The sequence below is a fragment of the Nymphaea colorata genome, chromosome 10, assembly GCF_008831285.2.
Source record: "Nymphaea colorata isolate Beijing-Zhang1983 chromosome 10, ASM883128v2, whole genome shotgun sequence".
Taxonomy (NCBI): Eukaryota; Viridiplantae; Streptophyta; class Magnoliopsida; order Nymphaeales; family Nymphaeaceae; genus Nymphaea; species Nymphaea colorata.
The window spans coordinates 18,787,149-18,810,731 of record NC_045147.1 but is presented as its reverse complement, the minus strand read 5'-3'; the positions used below and the strand labels follow the sequence as shown (position 1 = coordinate 18,810,731).

The window sequence follows — 23,583 nt, the reverse complement described above, 5'->3', positions numbered from 1 at the left end:
CATATTAAATTAACGTTTATAAACACATTAAAAGGTTCATATTTGTTTAGAACACTTTTTAACATGAATTTAAGAGCCCAAATGGTCAATGGTCTGGTAACGAACAATCACTCTCTCTCTCTCTCTATATATATATAACTACTTGGAGATGGCAGTTATAATGATCATGGAATTATCATTTTGAGCAGCTTGTTAGTTGGTTATGGAAACTTTAAAAATAATCATCCACTTGGTGCTTGCCTTTGCATGATCTAACTTTTTAAATTGTAGACTTGGTTGAGATCAATGTATTGGGTTTATTATTAAATCAGTATAGATACGTGAGCATGAACCTGATCTCCCCCACTTAATCATAAGTCTTAAGCCGGTGCTCATGTCAGGCGTACCAGCTGTTCAACTCAAGTTAGTTGAGTAAACTTTCCACACATCATTAATTACATTGCACTTTCATCTTCATGTCTCCATGCTTATCCAAGTCATGAATCTCAATCTTATATATATATATATATATAGTCATGAGACTCATTTCACCTCTTTCAGTCACTACATATATATATATATATATAGTCATGAGACTCATTTCACCTCTTTCAGTCACTACCTGAATTTTTTCTAGAAGAAAAGATCCACCACAATATTTCTTAAGAGGGAAGAGGGAGTGGATGACCTTGCCAAAGGCCTCTATCAGTTGAACATCTTCCTCCGTGAAGGCAAATGAATCATCTCATGCATGTGAATTTAACTATTATGAATATTTACGTCTCTTCAAGAATGTGCTTTTGCTTTGATTTATTATCTATTCCCATCATCATCTTCTTCATCCACGGTACTGTAACTTAAAATATATACTCATAATGCTATTGCAAAGGGCAATCATTCAAAAATGTCTAATGCCTTCGCTTTTCTCTTTCATGAAGAAGACAAGAAGTTGCATCCTATTTATTTTCTTCACCATCTTTTCTTTTTCAAAGAAGTCCTTAATTGTTGCACTAGTGACTTGATCATTCACTATTCGCCTTCCTATATCAATTTTCCTTTGCATGTGTTCCACTCATTGGTAATTCATTGATCATTGGGCTTTAACATCAACTTTTTTTTTTTAAAATTTACATGTAAATTTTGAAATATTTCACTTGTTTTATATAAAAAATTTGAAAAATCTCTGGCTCCGTCCTTGATCCACGAGTGCTTCACCTCAAGGTGAATCAGTGGTAAATACTCTTGCCTGTCCCCAACACATTCTCCAAAGTTGTGTTCCTTTATTCTGCTCCACATGATCAAGAATCTCTTGACCTCACTCAACTTATTAATAAAAAGTATATGGGGCAGCCCCTCCAAACTGTATACCACCCAATGCTTATGATCATTCTGCAATATTGAGTTGAAGAATCAAAACAAGCCTCCCAAAGCTGTATATGTAGAATTTAGAAGTGATTGCAAATTTGGAATTTAATAAGAATGCCTTGTCGATCCAATGTCGTTTTGGGATTGGGATTAGGAAGGGTTGGTGTTGAAAATGGACAGGGGGGCCCTAAGATTTGACTAGATGAACCAGTCATGTAGGTTAGATAGAAACTTATAGAACTCAAACTATGGACTACCCATCTAATAGCTATGGTGCACTCATCTCTGCAAGCCTGATTTTTGAACTTTAAGTTGTTTGACAACAGAAATTCTGATGATTTTTCCATGTCCAGCAGCATAAGCACGATTTTTTGTTGCTTGATTTGAAATTACTTCTATTTCATTTGAAGATTGTGATGGTGGTATTTCCTTGATTGCACCAGTTTGTTCGCTGTTGATAGGCTGGGGCACAGAACTCCTTTTGACTCCTCGAGAGAAACATAGCTGAAGAATCTCTTTGCACTTAACATTGTTCTTCTTATAATAAAACACCATGTGCTAACTCGTATGATCATGCCTTCAAATTTGATCTATCTATCAATGCGCCTATGAGAGCGTTCTCGTGCATCTGTTGTATCTCAAATAATCTTCCTTTTTATAAGGAAGAATTCTATTCTTTTATCTCAAATTTGAGGGGTTAAACACTACGGGGCATTTGATAGCCTCGGATTTGAGATCCTGAAGATTTGAGAACCATGAGTTTAAGCTCTGGGCTTTTATCTCATCTGGTCTTAAGTCCGACGGTTGTTCAATGCAAAGAAGCAAAATAAGGACCTTAAGCATTGATGGGATGTTTGATATAAGACCTTTAATTTGATGAACCATGAATCTTTTACTACATCAGCAAAATCATGTGATGTTGTATTAATCCACATTAGATGAAATTCAAATCAGAGATAATCAGACGCTCCTTAAGGATTGATGTAATATACATTATATGCTTATGAAGTGGTAGGACAAGACAGAAAACTCTAAAAAGATGACAATATTGCTATCCTTTGGTTGTGTAAGACTCGAGATCCTGACTTGCCAGACACATTCATAAAATTATGGGCTTTATTCTTCCATGTTCAAAGAGAAAGACACACAGGGCTACATGCTCATCCGACCTTGATCCAAACAAAACTCTGGATCCCAACTTCTCTTTACTCACTCAAGCTGTGTCATGCATGAAGGTGATAAGCGGTCGAATTTCCACGAGCTTTGCATGAGAAGTAGAAGGGTCCAAGCCCTAAATATGCACATCATAAGCCGATGTGAAAGACCCCAAGAAGAACAATACAGATGATTACTAGAAGCAAGAGGATAGTGCAAAATGGTTGCCGCCTCCACATTGGCACCGAAGTCGGCACATCTTCAGGGCAAGCTCTCCCCTCATTCCACTCTATGAGGAAGTTCCAATCCGCCACGCCCGTCACATTCTTGGCATCCAAACCACAGATTTCGCAGTCTCTGTGTCATCAAGAGCACTGTTAGAACCCGATGGCTTAGCATGACCCAAGGGGGATTCGGCCAGTTGGTGGCTCGTCACAGGTTCGAACTTCAATATCATTGCAGCCCTTTGCTTTGTAAAGGTGATCTGTCCAAGTGTCTTTCACCCCGGAGCTGTATAATATATACGGGGAGGTCCGGACCGCAGGTATGACAAGTTAAACCAGCACGGCCAGTCCTCCCGCCCCGAGAGTGGTTTCTCTGTTATCGAAGAAAACAAAAGGAAAAAGAAGAGAGCAACATTCACAATGTGCATGCATATATATATATATTAATCAATACGCAAAGTTAATCTTCAAACAATTTGCCATGTGGGTTGTGCTGAGATCTACTACATATTTTTGGAACTGACCAACATGAAAGGGATAGAACAGTTTGGATTTACTTTATACATGTATTTTCCCACAAGGAGAAACAAAACTGGAAGCTTTATAAATGATATGTAGGAAAAAGTGTGATAAGTATTACGCGGAGCAGTGTCAGAGCCAAAAAAATTTTACTACGACCCATGGTTACATTAAATCCGAAAAATAAGAGTTGGCACCGGTTAAAATTTTTTAAACATTCTATTTAAAAGTCATCACCTAAACATGAGATCTTGGCTTACTCTTATATATATATATATATATAATTAAGAAGGGGCTGTTCCATCTTTCAAAGAAGGATATAACATATTAAAAGGCGATATTGACCATGTATATAATTTAGACTTGAATATTTTAAATTGTACGAAAAAAAAAGCTCAATCGCATTTAAAATATACCAAAACAGGAAAAGTCAAATCCAAAAAAGCAAAAAACCGTATTTTAATAGAGATTGACTTTGTATTTTACTGGGACCAAAAGGCGGGACCACAGCCGTGCAACAATCAACCTTATACAAGTGAGAAAGCAGCGGCGAATCCATTGACTTGCAAACGCACTGGACCCCACCAGCCGAGCTTTTGGCGAATAGGACAACGCCAAATGTACATATATACAAGTAAACGTTGACCACTAATTTGTCTGTATCCTCATTTCCTTTTTGTTTGCCCATTAGTACATACTTTCAATTTCAATGCCATCCAGTTAATTTGGCGAAGAAAGAACAGCGACAGGCATTTTTTAAATGCACGCATGTCTTGTCATCTATTTAACAAAAAAAAAAGTGCCTGATTAAATAAATTCTGTGAGAAATGTCGAATTCTCCATCGTCGATACGAGTAATTCATTTTGCAGTTGCCGTCGGGAAATCTCTAATGTAATATAGGTTCTTAATTGTTGATTACATGTCCAAAGTTTTGGTTCAGTTGAAAAGGACTTGTAATCATGTTGACAGTAAGTGGCCGAGGTGATTAAATCAATTGGAGGCCACAAAATTTCTGCAGGATTTTCTAGCTAGTTATTTTTCCAGCAGATTTTCGCAAATGCAACAGCTCAACAGAGTTACGGCGCAGGCGTTGCATGTTAGATAGCTCAAACTAAATTCGGGAAAGAAGATTTTATGGTTTGATCTTCGCTAATTGAGCTTTCTCACAGTGTTGCCCTCGTAAAGCTGGTCGATGGGAAAACATTATAGAAACAGAACAAAGTGGCAGGATTCAAACTCAACCTAAAATTTTCAAGCAAAATCTCTGAGAACTGCAAAGATTTTGAAGGTTTGCTTTAATTCACGTGAACACAATGGGAGTGAAGTAAGTCCTGCAAGATCGTCCCTCTTTGTGAAATCTAAGCCATATGTATCTGTAAAACAATCGTAATATGAAGAAAATACCGGAGGCTGATGAACGCTTGTTATTCGTATGAATCTGCACTTAATTCTTCACACTTTTATTTGTTTCCAAGAGAGCGCGCGCGCGTGCACCTTTGTTTGGTCTGAACTCTCTCTCAGCTGCACTAACTGCAGTTGAGCGGGAGGCCGATTGAACGACCATGAAAGCTAATTGATCATATATACTTCAGATGGAGTCCTCTAGTTCTCTTACTACTTTTCTACTTCTATTTCATTGAGAAAATTTGATGGTAATTGGAGATAAACTGAGTTTTACTTTGAAGTAGTTTAAATGAACTCAGTGTGGCAAGGAACACAGTTTGGATAAAGCCTTTCATGACTTGACCGTCCAACCAAAATAGACGAGGGAACCACCTGTTGGTTTAATACAGCTACAACAGAGTCGCTGCCAAATGGAACAAGATCAGATGGTGGCCAGCTGATCACGCGTGTACACCTGTGTCTGAAGCAGATGCCCTTTAACAGCAGAGGGAAGTTCATCCTCTCTATCAGGATTTTATAGTTCAGGCATCAATTGAACTTCACAGATTGTGGGTTTCCATTAATCAATCAAATGCAATAAGAAAGGAAAACAGAGAGAGAGAGAGAGAGAGACTCACTTCCTGCCTCTGGTCATAAACCAGGCCTCGGCGCAACGTTTGTGGGCAAAGCCGAGACTGTCGGTGCAGCCGCAGCCGAGATGGATGAGCCCTCCCTGCCCCGACTGCTGTGATTCCTCGGTACCAAGATGGCAGATTCTGCACTCCCTCTCTCCATCCCCTCCTCTTTCTTCCTCTTGTCCTTCTTTATCTGCGGCACCCTGATCGCGTGATCGACCTTCTGCATCCTCCTGCCTCACGTCAATCACACACGACTCTGGAAGTCCTTCCTCCCCATCTCCCTGATCTGCTTCATCACCCTTGCCCGGACCCTCCCCCTTTCCTGGTTCTTTCAGAGACGTTCCATCACCACCGGATCCATGGACGTCATGACCCTTCTTGTTTTCCATGATCAAGCTCCCTCTGCAGATTCTCCCCCACTTGGAGAGAACGGGGAAGAAGTAAAATGAAAAACAAGTAGAGGAAAGAAGGGAAAGGGTGCGGAGCGGTGACCCCGTTCGGCAGTTTTTTAATACTGAGAAGCTTCTTGCATCCCAATTGGTTGAAGGCGTGACAGTTTCCACCTAGAATTTAATTTTAGATAATGAAGAGAATATGTACCATTAATGAGCCACCACCCTTCTCCCTCCTCTTCCCATCCTTGGGTCTACCTCCCTCACTTTAATTGCACCATTTTTACAGGCAAAAGACATGCTACCTGTTTCATACTCGGTAAACACAGGGCAAAACCATGGAAGTAATGGCGTCATGGAAGGGGAAGCCCGCTTCTGAAACGAACTTGGCTTGTAGACCAAATCTATTGGCCAAATTCCCCATGAATGAGTGACGTTCTGACGCGCAGCTTCGGCCTTCAATGCTCGACTTTCTTGGGAAAAGAAGAAAACCTGAAGGGAACCCACTTGTTCCTTATTTTTAATGTACGTGTGTTCATCAACGACGGGGTTGTGATACTCTGAAATAATATGTATTATATTAAGCAAGATCACAGATCGGCGTATCTTTTCTCCTCGTGAAAAATTTTCAGCTGCCACTGTACATGAATGAGCTGCATCGATTTGTTCTTGGTAATTCCAAAAGGGAGAAAACATGAGTTATCTTTTCAGACAGAAAACTCTCAAATCTTTGTCATGACTCATGTGGTTGTGAATATCAGTTCTAGTTGACTATAGGAAAGCATTAAAAAGAATGATGTGTTTCGCCCATACGCATCAGCCTTTTGTCAGGTCTTCGCCACATTAAATTAAATAAAAGATAAAAGAATAATTTATTATTATTTTATTAAAAAATATAGGCCGGTCAGATTTTCGGCTATCTCTAATTGCCGGGTGAATTTTTATTTATTTTTCATCACCAAAAAACGTCACAAAATGCAAAAGATGCATTGACCATGGTTTTTTGTTTGACACCTGTTTTCAAGACATTTAACAAGTGTTTTTGTTATTGATCCCTTATTCTTTTTCTTATTCGTTTTGTTGCTCTTTTTCGGATTGCATTTGAAGAAATAAAAAATGCAAAAATCAGAATTTTGGAGAGGAGCTACTTTACCCTTTGACCATGAGCCTACGCATTTAGTTATCTTTCAGTGCAAAAGATTCTGACTTTTTTTTTTCTTTTAAACCTTATATAACTTTTTTTGAAAGATACCATCTTGGAATATGTTCAATGAGTGGAGCCAACTAGAGCTCGACTCAAAGTCACTCAATTAAGTTTGACTTAAACTTGACTCATAAGTTAAACAAGTTGAGTCCTAGCTTAACTCATAACTAGAGTTTGTAAATGAGCTGAATTCGAGTTGGATGAACTCCATTCGATTAAACTTGATTAGATTTATTTAACACTAATATTTATTTTTGTAATTTCAAAAACTTAAAACAGTTTAAATAAAAATGTGAAAATTTTAGGCATAAAGCATATATTAAGGAACACGAGCTTAAACAAGTTGAGCTTGAGCTAAAACTCAGTTAAGTGAATCAAGCTCGAGCTTACCTCATAAGCTCAAGTCAAGCTCCAGCCGAACTATATGTGAGTCCAGGTGAGTTTGAGCTGGCCAAGCTCGGCTCACTCGTTGTACATCCTGAATTTCATCTCTCTCTCTCTCTTTGTTCATAATATTGATAACAATTTCATTATATTAACCTTATATGCATAAGTTGAATGAAAATCTCTCTACTTGAAACAAAATTCAACGATGAACTCTTGAGGCTAAGAAGAAAGGAAAGACTTCCGCTCTTAAGGAGTTAATCCTCGTGTTTGCTCGGAATGAATAGAAACAGGATTTGATTTTTCCCACACGCAGACTCCGACACGAATCCAAACAAGCCGTGTCCAGTCATGTCGCGCTCATCAGAGGCACCTACCCGACCCGTTTTAAGCGCCTCCTTTACCTAGAGGGCTCCAACTGCTTCACTGCCCTCACTGCTCTCTCCCTCCCTCTCTCTCTCTCTCCCTCTCTGTCGTTCGCCTCGGTGACCATGCTGTCTGCAGATATCCCGCCGAATCAGACCATCTACATAAAGAATCTCAATGAGAAGGTGAAGAAGGAAGGTGTGTCATGGAGTTGCTTCCCTCTCTCTTGCGCCCTAGTTTCTTCATTTTCTTTTCCTTCTGTTTTCTCGTTTGGTCGCCTCCTCCATCATTTTAAATATCAGTGTTCTAGGCGTTAACGAAGTTTGTTTTCTTTTGTTGTTGGCTATGTTTTTTTTTTTTCCCTCTCGAAGTCCTCCTTGCCATTCGCTTTGTTGGTGATGTGGTTTTTTTGTCTCCAAGGAAACAATTTTTCGTCGAGCAACCAACTATCGGGACATTTTAAAATGCGACTGAATGCCCCTGCTTCTAGATACCGTATTCAATTTGTGGGCGTGTTTTATACTTTTAATGGATGCGATTAATTTGTTTTTCTCAGCCTCAATGTGGCGATTTGAACTGAAATTGCTGGCCAGGATGGTAGTTCGTGAGATTGAAATCTCATGGGGTCGTCAGAAGGACTATAATAAGATATGCAATTAATCACCAAACTTTATGTGGCTCAATCTTGAGTCATTGTGACTGACATGCCTGGATTATGATGAAGCCTGGGTTGAGGGTGTCACTGGGTCGAGGTTAACATTGTTTTCGAAGCTGATGTCGTACATCAAAATCTCTTTGTTGTTTTAGTCTTGACAGGTTCTTTTCTGTATGAGGGATCCATCTTGATTGTTAAGAATGTTACTTTCTTCTTTGGATTCGGTTTGCAATTTTTTATTGAACTAGAATTTCTTGTTGTAACTGTTTTTTTGTCTTTTTGCTAGAATTGAAGAGATCGCTTTATGCTTTGTTTTCCCAATTTGGAAGAATTTTGGATGTTGTTGCTCTGAAGACTGCCAAACTACGAGGTCAAGCATGGGTGGTATTCGGTGAAGTGACGGCTGCAAGTGCTGCTGTGCGCCAAATGCAAAGTTTTCCATTCTATGACAAACCAATGGTGTGTCTTAAAATGACTTTTCCTTCTTCTTCTTCTTCTTCTTGATTTTCGAATGTGACGATCCATGGTTTTGTGGCATGAAATTATGTTTTGCTAGGATGGCGTAGAGTTAGAAAGTGCAGCTCTTCTGCTTTCCTCTAAACTGATGTTTACAGCCTTACTGTCATCAAATGATCACTTGCGCGTGATTTTGTGCCTTTGTGTTGATCTCCCCCTCATTTTAGAAAACTTGTATGCTGAAAGTTAACTTTTGGCTGATTTTTCTCTCCCAAGTTCAATGTGAGGAATGATTCAAGAATTATTCATGGAGTGGGTTTGATCATTTCTGAGCATAATGCTTGTTTATGCTTAGTTTTCTCAACTTTGAAAGCATGACACTGCATGTTGGTAATTCCTTTGCACCGTGGGAAATCTTCACCCATTACCCGTACCTTTTTAGACCTCTTGACTTTTGTTTAGATATTACCTTCTTGTCACTTTCTTCATAAAGTATCTCTTGAAATCTACATATTTTGTTTGGCCTTATAAAGAAACCATCCTTAAAATGTCTCTTGTATTTCTTTTATATGCCTGCTTCACAATGAATTATATATGAAATTGTTGATTTTTGGTTGTCAAAATGATGCTTCTCATTCTTCTCTAGAAATGGCATACCACATAATTGGACTCATTTTTAAGTCTCTTCATTCCTGATGTTCCAAGTAGTCCTTGTTTTGTCCAAGCGACAAGACAGAATAGGATGACTACAAGCACGTACGTTATAATGTGATGTGAACGAGTACTGACCAGAAAGGATACTGAATTTGAAGTTTGAACCAATAACCACTTGGCAGTTCTAAAAAGTAAAAGTTAATCAGACATGGTGGGGATGAATTGCCAAAAAATTTTAGAATTGTTTAATTTTTCATGGAACTTTTGGTTGTACTTTTAGAAGCTGGAGTTGTTTGGCTTGGCAGACTTAAGATGCTAGGCTTTTCATCAAATAGATACTTATGTGTAGTATGTGTGTCTGTGAAATGATCCCTTGCCTTGCTTTGTGTCTGTTAAATGATTTGTTTAATGCATAGTTTCATTTATTTTCATAATATGTGTTATAAAATGAGTGGCTGAGATACCGTACGTAGGGCATTTTGAGATTATTGTCAAATTTATTCCCCAGAGAATACAATATGCCAAGTCAAAGTCTGATTGTGTTGCAAAAGCTGATGGTACATATGTTCCAAAAGAGGAAAAGAAGAAGCAGGAAGAAAAAGGTGAGAGGCTTTCTATATTAGCTAATGGCGTTTCACATTCTGATTGCTCTTTCCTTCAGTCTCCTTCTGTCTGTGCAGTCTCATATTGTGGTGCATGCATGTAAAGGTTTAACATTTGAGCATTTTAATCTTTCTTTCCTGTTGTCTCTGTCATGTCTGCCCTTTTTTTGTCCATTATATAGTTCTCAGGTCATTTTGCACTTCATAGGTTTTAATGATGGACATGACTGTGGTTGTGCATCTTATGTTTCATCTTGGTATGAGATACGTATCTCTTGTTGCATCTTAAGTCTTAACTATGTTCACTTTTTAAAAAGAGGTCCAGCCAGTTTTGGCAGGGTTCTTCTTAGTACCAAGTCATTCTGTGTTCACGTGCACACATTTTTTCCTAACCAACGAAATCAAGAGCTTTTAAAGGCTTAAACTTTAGACTTCATTCTGAAGCCTTTGCCACAAATAGAGAGTGGACTTTTGGACTTCTAGTTGGTACTGTCATTAAAGCTGATTTAGATTGTTTTCATCCTTTCTTTTGTGGCTTAAACCAGTGATAATAAAGAAATAGATTATGTAGTCAATGATACCGATTAGGAGGAACAGAGCGAAGAATATGAAAATGATTACTGATGATCAGTATCATCTATGTTATGTTTGCTTGAACATTGTTAGTGTTACTTATGTTTGTCTCATGAGTCATCTGTTGTTCTTTCTTGGCTTCTAGACTTAGATGATTTGAGTTTTTATTACTACAGGATATCATTAATGATTAATTATCTTGTTCCTTTGGTGTTTGATGTTTTTATGTGGTTTATTAGTATTTACTATATCTGTATTAGTATTTACATAGGGTTCATATGCTGATTTGCTAGCTTCTAGCCTCTGTCATCAATATTGTATTTTTTTTTTTTTTCAGCTGAAAAGCGTCGCAAGGCAGAAACCGAACAGCACCCAGGTGCCGGTCCTAATGCAAGTGCTCAAAATAATGGGGTATACTCATACTTAGTCTTTTTTTGTTTCGTATAGATTATCTTTGAAAGGACAGGAGTTAGATACTATGGATGTTATGACAGAAAATATGTTGCTGCAAGTTTCAGCTGAAGCCTAATGCTAGAATAAAAATACGTTTGGTTTTCGGCATTGAACAATAATCTTTAGGAGACATTGAAAATGGCGTGTGTGTGTGCATTATTTTAATTTGTGAAATGTGTCTTCCTTCTGCTGCTCTTGAAGGGTGCATGAAGATTTCTCACTGTAAACAGGGTGACTTGTGAACAGCTAGTCTCATTGTTGTCAGGCAATTACTTTCCAGAAATGTGGCACGATCCTACAGCTTTTGTTGAAATTCCTGTAGTCAATGTCTCATTGCTACTTGGGTCTGTGGAGTAATTTGGTTTCTCTGACCAAACCATTTCACCGCAGAATCTGTGTTGGTGCTGCATGTTCCATTTTTTGAAGGGTTACCTAGATAAACACTGCCGTTCTGGTGTTTTATGCAGGCTTTCCAATCGTTCCGCCAAGGGAAACCCACTTCGCAAGAGGCAGCTGCATCTCCTAACAATATTCTGTTCATCCAGAATTTGCCTCATGAGACGACAAGTATGATGCTGCAGATGCTTTTCCAACAATACCCTGGTTTCAGAGAAGTGAGGATGATCGAAGCGAAGCCAGGTATTGCTTTTGTTGAATTTGGAGATGATGTGCAGTCATCCATCGCTATGCAAGCTCTGCAGGGATTCAAAATCTCGCCGCAGTATCCCATGGCTATAACATATGCCAAAAAGTGAGAAAAGACGACGAGGAAAACCAACTGAATGTCGGCCTCATCCTTCAACGTGGTCCCCCATTTCCTTCATATGGTGGCAGGTGCTCTGTGTTGTTGACATTCTGTTGCCCAGCTTTTTCTGAATTGTTTGTCTGCAACGGAGAAACCCCTGTATGGTATCACAGTCACTCCCGCACAGCAGATGTGCAGAGTTTACATGTGAAAATGCTGATTGTGCTGAAATGGCTTGATGAAGGACCTCTTTGTTTAAAGGGTGAGTGTCCATGTTTTTGTTCAAAAACTCTTCGCTGGCTGCACACAAATTGTTTTTTGATGAGAATTGTGTTTATTATACTTTCTAAACCCGTGGGGATTGCCTTCAAAATTTGTTTCTCTCGATAAAAAATGTTGACATTGAGAAAGTGCTGTCTTTTTCTCTCACTTTGTTGCTCTTAAGGCCCAATTTGTTTCAACCTGTGTTAGTTGAGAAAAACTTTTCGTGGGTTATGCCAACAGGCAATCGTACGAGGGTAAGTGGGATTGAATTATGGCTCTTGAAAATCGTCCTAAGTTAACGATGGGGCCCTCGCATTCTCCCACCAGGTTGATTTTTTTTTTTTGGTGAACTCGCACCAGATTGTTGGTTTATGACCAATAATTTTGTAACGATTCACAAGGAAGTGAAACTTAGAGCCCCTTGCGGTAGGATTCTTTGGATGTGCTTCCTTGGTTTCATGCTGGCTTGTACAAGGATCCGCGCTCGTAAGAACTGAATTGTCCTTCACAATGACAGTCAAGGCTCGCATTTCTGTCAGGGAATGAGGCCCATCGTTGCAGCGGTTAAACTTTTCCGGTGCCGAAGGGAGACAAAGCGTTAAACGTTCTACACTCCGTGAGTTGGATAGTCTAGTTTTCCAGTTGGGATGTCTATTCAAGAAGCAACTGAAATTGATATTCCGTTCAGCACAGAAAACCCATTTTTGTGAGTTTTGAGTCAGAACAGGAAAATCTATCCTGATATGTGCGATCATCCTATATCTGCTTACAGTGACGATCTTAGCATGGTCACCCTGTTGCCTCCGTAAAAAAGAGCGAAAAGATTCGAACAGAACCTGACAGAAAAGACAGATGTCAACAGGCCGCTCCTGTGTTTTATATCATTGTTCTCTCCAACTCCGATCAGGCCCGAAAAAGCAATGTGGATACGATCAGGAACAGGCCCCAATCCAGGTCATGCGGAATAAGAGATACGTAGTTTTTAAAAGCGAGAGAGAGAGAGATGGTTATGATTAGCTTATACGATAGAGATTAATAGGCGTTCCCTGGTGGAGGGATGGGAAGATTGTCCGTGCTGTATCTGTCTACATTGTCCGTGCTATATCTGTCCACCGCAATTCACCCGTTTCCCATTTACAAGAAGCAGTAGGTTTCAACTCATCCGGAGTTAAGGGCCGGCGCAGACGAGTTATTTTAATCTTAAAGCACGCCCTGAAGATGGAAAATCTCTTGACGAAAGAGTACGGTGTCGGACTGCGAACATTCTGCACGATGCTAGATCCAAAATTTGCATACCGGTCCAATGGAATCCCACGTACTACACTCGTCTTGAAAACAATTTTCCTTCCACTAATGCATATTAACGCAAATTCATCAAACACCAAAAAAATGACGGATGGAGAACTTTACAATTGATTTCGTCATTCCTGACTCGTGACATCGAACCTATAGAACATCTCACAAGGCAATAATACAAAACTTTCACACATACACCGGCAGCACTTCACCTATACACACAAGCCATTGAACTATTTTTCTCTTTGGACGGTAGGGGTGGGAAGGGGCGCTAATGTACAGTTACAGAGGCGACGAAATGACTTGATTCTTCCACCTGCCATCTCCAAGCAGACTGTTGATGAACCATGTCGGCCAGATCAGGAAGGTAAGAAGAGAGATTCTGCTGATGACTTCAGTCTCATAAAAGATGCAAGAGGCAAGTTGGTTAGCAACTACCAAGGTTACTGCCAAGCCAAGTAAATATTATGTGTCACTCCACTTGTCCGCTTCATCGTCGTCGTCATCACTTCCAGTTCCAGCACACGCCTGCATGTCAACAGACAGGGCTCCAGAAAACAGGCACAAAATAGTATGAAAATATCAGGTATTGCAGATAAGCAAAGTTGCCTATCACCAACCTGGCGTATCGCATTTGCTTTCTCCAAGATGGCAGCAACTTTAATGTTTGTTTTAGGACCTTGAATTGCAGGTTTGTTTGCAGCTATGGGCTTCAGGTTGAAGGACTGACAATTTCAGTAGAGTACGAGTTAGAGCACAACTAGAGGTAGAAATCACGACAAATAATGGAAATACATCAAACCTTGGCTCTAATTTGCTCCAACAATACTTCTCTTTCATCAGCTTTCGGTTTAACTTCAGCGCGATCACGTTCAGTTACCTTTCTCAACTGCAATAATTATAAGTTGGTTCAAGAAACAATTTTCCTTTCAAACCTGAATCTATAGAGGCTAAAGTGCACGATCTAAATAATCAGAGGATAAAATTACCGTAGACTTGTCATGAGATGCGACAGCCTCAATCAGAGGATCTTTTGGTCTTCTATACAAGGAACGGTGTTTCCATGGGAGACCACCATTACGTTGACCAGCTTCAGCAGTTGGATAGCTCGGAATAAAGATTGGCTGCTGTGATGCTTCTCCAGGTAATGGGAAAAAACTCTCACGGGGCCTTCCCATTATCCATTCCACTGGAGGAAGAGGAAGTGGTGGCATCCCATCTGTCTCAGTTCCAATACCAAGAGGAGGAAACACTAAAGACGTTGAGATATTAAGGCCTGCATTAGTCTGATGTCCATTATGTACTAATTCTCTCTTGTGGTTTTCTACCTGGTCTGTTTGAGAGATAACCTGAGCAGAGCCAAAAACAAGTGCTGACGATGACCTTACGAGGGCACCTGAAGGGAATAGCACACCCGGGACTGAACTATCTTCATCTTTCACAGGTAGAAGGGGCTTCCCAAGTTTTGGCAATCCCTGATCCGGTGCAGTTGAAGGAATACCTTCCACAGAAACATTGTTAGGAAGTCCAGCATTCTTCAAGAAGTCATGAGAGACACGGTCACCTGATTCTTCTAGATTTTCTGCGGTTCCCAACTCAAGAGTTGAACTTTGATCATCCATATGTGCAGAAGTCGTGGTAACAACTTCATCAGCTTGTAATTGGTACTGCTGTGCTAAAGAAAGAACTGGTTGAGGAACTGTTTCATTCCTTTTATTTTCAGGAAGCTGATAATTAAAACTGACTGTCTCCTCAGACTCAATGAACCGCATGCGGTCTTCAGAAAGGGTAGAGCTGGAAAATTCAAGGGCCTCTGAAATGCCACCTTGCTCCAGATGAACTAAATTCCTTGAGTAAACTTCCGCATAATCAGAAGGATAGTGATCATCCCTGATAGACTGCTCTTGGATGTCGTCTTTCCGAAGTTCTACAGAAGCAGAATGTGCTTCCTCAGTCTCAAGTCCAATTTTTAGAACCTCCGAAACCATGGTTACTCCTTCATTATGATGTTTATGTTGATCAGCATTGACTTCTTTGACTTCTACTTTCTGCTGATTGGCCAAACATTCTTCCTGAGAGATAACTGTGAAACTACATGAGGTGTCTGAAACCACAGATATTTGTTCAGCATAAAGTTTGGATTCATCCAAATCCGTTTCTTTCCTTGGTGCATCTTGCTGATAGCTGGGTTCCATATAAGCAGAACATTCTTCCTGAAGTTCACCTCTGAAATTGTCTGAGGTATCTGAAGTCACAGACATTTGTTCAACTTGAAGTTTAGGTTGATCTACACCCATTCCTTTCATTGCTGCTTTCTGCTGAAGACAAGGTTGCATATAAGCAAAACATTCTTCATGTGAATCATCTGCCAAATTGGCTGGGGCCTCTGGAACAGTCGATATTTGTTCATCGTGAAGTTTACATTGATCAGATCCCAACTCCACTTCTTCCACAGAAGCAGCTGCACTGCTCTGAACATTAGCATCTCTGCAGTTCTCTAAAAGAGGAGCCACCGGCATATTTCCCTCGCTTTCAACTTGAGCTGACACAGAAGGAAGATAGTGCTGTTCAGGTCCAAGATTTAAAGGGCATGGAAGCTCAAGGTTGTCGAGCCCAGAGGACACCAAGATACCTGCAGAATCAAGCTCAGAAGACTCAGCAGAGGACTTATCAAGTGCACGAACAGGACTTGTACAAGTATCCACTTCCAGCTGATATGGAGCTATCTCTTCACTACAAGTTACATCTCCACATGAAATTTTTGCATAATCAGAATGAAAGTTCATTGTTGCAGGAAACCCCAAAGGTGCCACCACGCTGGGTCTTATAGTAGTACCATGGGGGAATTCATGGGAAGCAGAACCGTTTGACAAGCCAGATTCAGATATGATACTCAGTTCAGCCAAAACATTTGAATGCTGACCATCAATTGCCTCAGAAGCAGGACAACCTTCTAAATTTTTATTGTTGCTTAAAATCTCCAGAGAATCATCAACTGTGCTAGCATTGTCACCTTCTACAAAGCTAGCACTAGAAATACCCGATTGAGAGGAGGCCTCTACAGTCCCAGCCACATTTGGCAACATAGAGTCAGATGGCATTTCTCTTTGAAGAGAATCATTTAGTGTGACATACCTAGAAGCCAAACACATCTCATCCTGAACATGTTTATCCTTTGTCTCACAGTTGCCTTCTACAGTTTCAGTTACCACGTGAACAGGTTCTATATCAACACAATGAGAAGATTCCTCTATGACATTAGTAAAAGGCTCTGGTTGAGAATCTTCAAAAATCGCATCTGTAATTGTAGGAATTTCCAAATTTTCAGTCTCATCATGCAACTTTCCAGAGAATTCTTCCCTTTCAATCTTCACAGATTTTGATGTAAATTCTTCAGAATCAGGAACCTTGGAAACCGAATAGGACTCGTGCTCATCCATAACCTGTGTTGTGCTGACCATCTTGACAGATGGTGTATTTAATGTTTCAAAAATTTCAGATAACACATCATGGACATCATGAGATGTGACATCAGCTTCAGCTGACTCATTGATAACACTGTCGTGCCGAGAAACAATAGAAGTTGCCTCTGCAGCACGCCTCTGTTCAGATTGTTTTATTATAGAAGCAGCTGTAGTTTCTGCAGATTCACCTATTATCATGCATTTTTCATCTTCAATAGCAGTAGTAGTTCTGATGAGTTCTAAATTTCCTCTAGGAGCAATGTTCTCTCTGCTTTTATCCATCTCCCCATGCTGGAGCTTAGACAGATCTACTGAAACATCTTCTCTTGCCAATATGCCAGATTCACATTGTTCTGGTTCTTTCTTGCCCATCAAAGGAAAAGGATCACCTGATTCACTAATGAAGCTGTCACAAGGAATCGCTTCATCAGGACATTGCATGGATGCTTCAACATTAAGGACAGCTACAGTTGATTGGGATGGGGCATCAGGTAATGCCAGTTGATCGTCGCTATTATCGACCGGTTCTTTTGATGCAAAAGCTGTTGACGGCTCTAAATCTGAAGATGTATCAGGATTGGAGATACGTCCACCTTCCTGTGGGAAAGATGTCTGTACTTCTTCAAGGCCAGATCCATCATGTGAGCAGGGCAATAAAAGGGTCCCATTAGGCATTGAGGAAGCACAAGATGGTTGCTCCAATATCAAACCAGAACCACCCTCGGAAGGCATGCTGCCAAGTATATCAGAAACCTGAGATTCCACAAACTTATCTTGTCTATTACTTCCTGGGAGCATGGCAGAAGCTGGCATGTAAACCTCATCCGAGGTTGGCTTGTCATGTGAGAATGATACTTCTCCAGACGTCTGACAAGAACTTGCACCCTCAAATTGTACATCACAAATTATAAATTTTGCAGGCTTACATTCTTCATTACTTTCTGGAAACATCACAGGGGCCGGTTTTTGAGCCTTGTCTTTGATTGGTTCCTCATGTGGGGAAGCAAAAGTAGAGACTGCATGAACCATTAAAGAAGCAGAAGCTTCTTCTCCAGACATCTTACAAGAGCTAGCACCCTCAACATGCACATCGCCAGTTACATCAGAATTTGGAGTTTCCACAGATTTATGTTGTTCATTACTTTCTGGAGTCATGACAGCAACCAATATCTGACCTTCATCAGGGCTAGACTTCTCATTCATAGAAGAAAGCTTTGAGGCTGAAGCATGCTCAGCAGAACCACAAGCTGCATCTTCAGATGTATGGCAAGAAGCAGCAGATTCAAAAGGCGCATCAACAGCCGTACTAGAAATTGGAGCCTCAACACATTTTTCACTATCTTCTGTCAATGTAATATCATTCATGTCTTCAATAGTCGATGATCCATCACTTGCAGATGACCTAACTAAAGCATCATCAGTTAAAGAGGTGGGTGTATTTTCAGCAGACGCTGGGTGTGGTTCATCACACAAATTGCCAAGCATCAAATCCTTCAACTCTAAAGAATTTTGAGAATCTGAAGATATATTCATGGTTTCTAGACTGTCATCTATAGGCAGAACTTTAGCAACCTGAGGAGGTTTCCTATCTGTCAAGCCATGAAGAGAGTCTGTGTAAGAAATTTCTCGGTCCCCTTTCACAAAAGAACAATTTGAATCATATGATGCTGGAGAATTTTCAACATGGGAGTTGCAACTCTCAGAAAGTTGACACAGCTGATCACCATTTCTATCAGAATCAACACCTAGGTGATTCAAGGTAAAGAGTTCATTTTCGTGCTTGATTTGGCACTCAGAATCTGTTTCAATTTCAGACTCAATGGTAGCAAGAGCATCCAAATAGGTTTCTAAATCACCGACAAAATCATCAGACCTTTCTTCCCTGGCAGTCATTACTGTTTTTCTTTCACTATCAACTACGATATCCTCTTGAATCCCATCATTAACAGTGACTGCTTGTTTCTTACCATGGTCTATAGTTTCAACTGAATTTTCTGGTGCACTTCCTCCAAGATCACAAACTGACTCATTGGAAGGCAGCGCTAGCATATCTTTCAGCCTCTTAGTGGATGGAACTTGTACATTTCCATTCTGTTGCAGGAAATTCAAGGAATCTTCCTTATTCTTTCCATGAAGTTCTAAAGCAGACGACACATCATCTAATGCGTTCACAAGTGAAGAGAAGTGATTTACAGCTAAAATGTGGTCATTGTTATCTACAGTTGCTTCAAGAATCTGTTCCATGTAAGTTCCACCCAGTTTTTTGTTAGAGCAAGCATATCCATTCATTTGCCTCATCTTCAACTTTACTATGTGAAAAGGAATTTTTTCAGTTTTGGCACTTTTCACATCAGGAGCCAAGGAGGCGTCATCCGTGCTGCATAATGGAGACATACATATTGTAAATAAAACCACTTAGTTCGAATGTGCTTTCAAACACTTTACTATCAGAAAACCAGAAGAAAAATTGCAACAAGAGTAAAAATAGAGCAAATAATTCTGTAGATGCTTTCAAATGCTTCACTAACAGAAGACAGACAAAGACACACCTAGAATCAAGCAGTGCCTCCAAGGTATCACCATTCCTTTGCCTGAATGCCTTTCTCTGTTAGAAAAATATGAATATGAGTTTCAAATCAGTCTGTCTCGTATTTACTATTGGAAAAAAGGAAGATTACAGTAAAGCCCACCAAGACAGCATTCAACCAAAACCTTAAAGAATAAAAAGAGAGATTATTATCAACTCTCATGGTAACCATTATAGTACATAGTAGACAGTCAGTATTCTGCATGACATTTTTTAATTACTATGACATGATATCTCATCACAAGAAGAGAATTTCATTGTTTACACTTGAAAATCTAGTAATGTTTTTTTTTTTTAAAAAAAAATCTGTCAACATTTTAAAGTGCAAACCTTGACTCTACGAGCACGTTTCCCTATTTGAACTTCATCAGCTTTCAATGCCCCTGAAGAGGCCAGCTCCATCTTAAAAAATGAGGGGTCAGAGTATCTCTTCAAACATGCACCAGCACCAGCAATATCAAACCTGAAAAGGAGAAGACAACATTATTTCTGTAAACGAGGAAATGAACAAAAAATGCTAAACACAATTTGTGAGAATTTAAAACCATACTTATCCAGCAAAAATAATCGTGGTGGAGCACGACATTCTTCATAGGAGTCCATCACAAAACGAGGCAAGTCACCCCGTGTAACAAGGTTTTGTTCAATTCTCTCACTCGAATGCCAATCAGAGCCTAAAACCAACGAACTCAACATATCATTATTGTCAATGGAGGCGCTAAACCAATTAAAAACAACTCAATTTATTAATCAGTTATTGTTAACTTCTGTTTCTTGTATGTGAATGTTAATGAGATTGCTGTGTTAAATAAATTAGTGTTCATGAAGAACAATGGTCAAGCAAATCTAGCAGTACAATCAGTTGACAACAAGATAATATCTACCAAAGGAGATAGACTAGCCTTCCCAAAAGGTACTCAGTTAATAAGCACAATCCATTCTGTCAACTACAAGATGGTCTCAAAAATTCATCAAAAGCATAGGTTGTCAACTGACTCAAACTCATAATTTTTATCTGAATAAATCTCTTTACATTTTGTTAGAAACTGAGAACCTACCTGACAAGTACGTTACACAGGCATTAGCAAGCTTGTCCATGCTGTCACGAAGCCACTTCCTATACACAGTTAAACATGTGGCAGACACGGTCAACACCATATCCATAGTATTAGCAATTTTTTTTATAATGTTACTTCATAAACTTTTGTTTACCCATGTGTTTTTCTATCCAAATTTATTATTTTTATATTATGTTTAGAATTTCATCCTAGTTTATAAGCTAATGATACAAAGTTATCCCTGAATGTGTACGGGATATCCTATGTGTTATTTTCCTTAGACAGAGAATTTTCACTTCACAGCATATTTCATCAATACGCATGCACAATTTTGAGTTACAGACTAGAATATTCAGTATCTGGAACATAAATATGCAGACGACCAAAATAATGTTAAAACACACCGAAACTAAGTTCCTCCCAAAATGGAGGTCTATAAATCATCCTTATGTCGTATATGAAGAGCTAGATTAACAATCAGACAAAAACAACAGCGTGAAAGGTGTCAAATCTGTACATTATGAACATTGCAAACACCAGTACTCCATGGGCATGGCGGCATGCCAAGCCAGACAAGATACACCAACTTGAGCTCTTTATAAACAAGTTCTGAAAGAACCTCTTATTCAGCTCGTGCTTTCACAAACTTGATGGAAAACCATTCGCCTCATTAATTAGAACTCGTTTTTCTTAATTAGACTAACTAACATAAATTTTCCAATCCATGCACATTCTTCGGTAGCACCTTGGAAGCAATCAATAAGGCGATTAGCAAACTAGAGGGCTAGAAGAAAAATGAAAAGAAGGAAAGGACAAACAAACATCAGAGGTATTCTAACCTGTACCATAAGCAAATTCCAAATGATTGGTACGTGATAGAAAGGCCTTCTCAATAGAAGGCAACTCTGCCTCCAGTTGTTGAACACGAATCATAAGACCATGGCCTCTTGCCGATGTAGCCATTACTTCTTCATGCAAGTCATGGAAAAGTTCAGCTGCAAACCTACAGAATATATCAGAATTCAATGTCAACGAACAATTATGTAAATCAAAAAATCAAATTAGAAAGCAGAGATGTTACAATAAATTCATCACTTCCCAAGGTTACTGGGGTCAAAGCGGTCTTCAGTTTGAAGTTTTAACGCTGTAGGGAAGGTGATCTCAATAGGTCAGGTCAAACACCCCAAGAATAGTTTCTGTTCTTTGAAAAGGAAGAAGACTCTTCGATTCATTAATAGATAAGTGTTCAAATTGTGCAAGCATCCAACAACGTTACGCTTCTATCCCTTTTAGTTGGTTTTCGTCACTGGTTTATCAGCTCCATTTTTGTTTCAGCAAGAGGCCTTCAGTTTATTAAACATAAACTTGAGAATGTGGCGCTGAAAAATGGGCCTGTCTATGTTTTATAAGTTTTCTCTCTTCAATCCATCATTCAGTCTCCCTCTTTCGCTATCATAACCAGAATTATTTTCACAAAGAGAAATGTCGAACCAACTCAGTTTACACGGCAATATTGATCAAGAAAGTTCTCCAGGCGAGTCACTGCATACTGTAAGATAATCCGCACCATTGGGGCGGTTTCTCGTGAGAAAAAGCAAACAAGAAAACGCTCTGAAGATTGTAACCAAGGAAACTATTACAAGGCCAGTTAGGAGGGACGCTACCCACAAAGTTATCAACTCACGAAGAGCCGATATAGGGCCACACAAAAGAGAAGCCAAAAGAGTGACGCTGTGACAAAATTCTACATACATTGTAGATGCTAATAAAAAACTTGCCGTCAGGGATTCATATAGGCGACCTTAATCCCATCCCACACAAAAACCCTCACGCCAACCTCTAACCCACAACAAATAATCGTTCAAGAATGTTAACGAATTACATGCTAAAGTGACAGATCCACCAAACTGCCCAACGCCTAACTCTCAAACCCAAGGAAAGAAGCAACAGCAACCTCGCTTCTACTAGCAATCACCAGAATGGAGTTGTGGATATCGCCACAAAAAAAAAATCTAAACCACCAATTACTTCAAAAGAGCACCACTACGCCCACGCGCCCGCGAGAGAGGGAGAGAGAGAGAGAGAGAAGGAGACGTACTCGGCCAGGTCTCCGAGCTGCCGCAAGACGCCGATAAGTCCGGCCATGGCGATCCCTTCCAGCAACGCCTCCGGGTCATCTTTCTCCACACATCTGTACACCTCTGGGTCTGCCAAACTGTACTCATTTCGAATCACGTATCTCGTCAGTGGCATCTCTCTCTCTCTCTCTCTCTCTCTCTCTCTCTCTCTCTCTCTCCAGATGCTCCCTCTCTCTCTTTTCTCCCTCTCTCTCTCTCTCCCCTTCTGGTCTAGAGAGATTCAGCTCGCTTTTTCACTTCATTCCTCCAAAGGATCCTCCCCAAATGCTCTCTCTCTCTCTCTCTCTCTCTCTCTCTCTATCTCTCTCCCCTTCTGGTACAGAGAGATTCAGCTCGCTTTTTCACTTCAACCCTCAAACGGATCCCTCCCCAAATGTTTTTTTTATTGGGCTTCCCCTTCCTTTCTAGATTTTCTTTTCTCCTCCACCTTTCAGTTCCTTTTCCACGACGTTCTTTCCTTGCTTTATTTAGCGGACAAGGCAAGGGAATGTAATGGAAGACAAAGCGGCAGCTGAGAGCAGTGGGTGGGGCGGGTCAAGAAGACGATGGGGAGGAGCAAGGAGAGACAAGAGAGAGAAAATGAGTGAATCAATATGCGCAATGGAAATTGGGAAAGATCGTCGCCCATTTATTATTATTATCATTATTATTATGTAATGATGAAAGTTATTTACGATCGATCACAGGGTGCGGTAGCAATGAAGTGTAGTAGCCACTCTAAGAAAATCTTCCTTCCTTCTCTGCTCTCAACTTTTTGTTTGTTCTTCTTCTAGCTTTCTTTTCCCTGGTCCTCTCTAACTTGGCGTGTGGGGGGATTCAATGGACCATTGCTGTCAATTGTTTAATAATTGAGAGTAACGAGAACCGAAGTTGTGTAAGGTCTTCTTGGAATGAAACACCATTCTTCTTTCCCTGCCTTGGCTCTGTTTTTAAACTATCCCTTTTTTGACCAGACATATTTTAAGCCATTCTTCTCTTACAGACTGAATTTTTTTTGCTCCTCAAACTGTGCCGCTGCTCTGTTTTCC

General features: G+C 39.9%; 3 protein-coding genes across 6 annotated transcripts; 1 reads left to right on the top strand and 2 right to left on the bottom strand.

The window, feature by feature from the left end:
* Positions 1-2,332: 2,332 nt before the first annotated feature.
* On the bottom strand, positions 2,333-6,311 carry LOC116261886 (uncharacterized). 3 transcript variants are annotated; one of them, XM_031640810.2, is made up of 2 exons: positions 5,265-6,309; positions 2,333-2,856 (listed from the first exon to the last, which is right to left on the bottom strand). In XM_031640810.2, the coding sequence occupies exons 1-2, from the start codon at positions 5,651-5,653 to the stop codon at positions 2,649-2,651; spliced, it is 597 nt and encodes a 198-aa protein (XP_031496670.1). In that variant the 5' UTR covers positions 5,654-6,309; the 3' UTR covers positions 2,333-2,648. The 3 variants fall into 3 exon arrangements, with proteins under 3 accessions (XP_031496670.1, XP_031496672.1, XP_031496671.1); XM_031640812.2 differs by lacking the exon at positions 2,333-2,856 and adding an exon at positions 2,867-3,096 and having other exon boundaries at positions 5,265-6,310; XM_031640811.2 differs by lacking the exon at positions 2,333-2,856 and adding an exon at positions 3,103-5,150 and having other exon boundaries at positions 5,265-6,311.
* A 1,339-nt stretch (positions 6,312-7,650) lies between these two features.
* On the top strand, positions 7,651-12,177 carry LOC116261722 (U2 small nuclear ribonucleoprotein B''-like). Its single transcript, XM_031640539.2, has 5 exons — positions 7,651-7,808; positions 8,552-8,724; positions 9,884-9,977; positions 10,888-10,961; positions 11,471-12,177. Exons 1-5 carry the CDS (start codon positions 7,736-7,738, stop codon positions 11,756-11,758), a joined length of 702 nt encoding a protein of 233 aa, XP_031496399.1. The 5' UTR covers positions 7,651-7,735; the 3' UTR covers positions 11,759-12,177.
* Positions 12,178-13,339: 1,162 nt separating this feature from the next.
* On the bottom strand, positions 13,340-23,325 carry LOC116261865 (uncharacterized). Of its 2 annotated transcripts, none has more exons than XM_031640774.2 (9): positions 22,516-23,325; positions 21,257-21,420; positions 19,910-20,033; positions 19,690-19,822; positions 19,322-19,377; positions 14,298-19,149; positions 14,111-14,197; positions 13,929-14,033; positions 13,340-13,836 (listed from the first exon to the last, which is right to left on the bottom strand). In XM_031640774.2, exons 1-9 carry the CDS (start codon positions 22,668-22,670, stop codon positions 13,774-13,776), a joined length of 5,739 nt encoding a protein of 1,912 aa, XP_031496634.1. In that variant the 5' UTR covers positions 22,671-23,325; the 3' UTR covers positions 13,340-13,773. The 2 variants fall into 2 exon arrangements, with proteins under 2 accessions (XP_031496634.1, XP_031496635.1); XM_031640775.2 differs by lacking the exon at positions 22,516-23,325 and adding an exon at positions 20,418-20,476 and having other exon boundaries at positions 21,257-21,392.
* Positions 23,326-23,583: the final 258 nt, after the last annotated feature.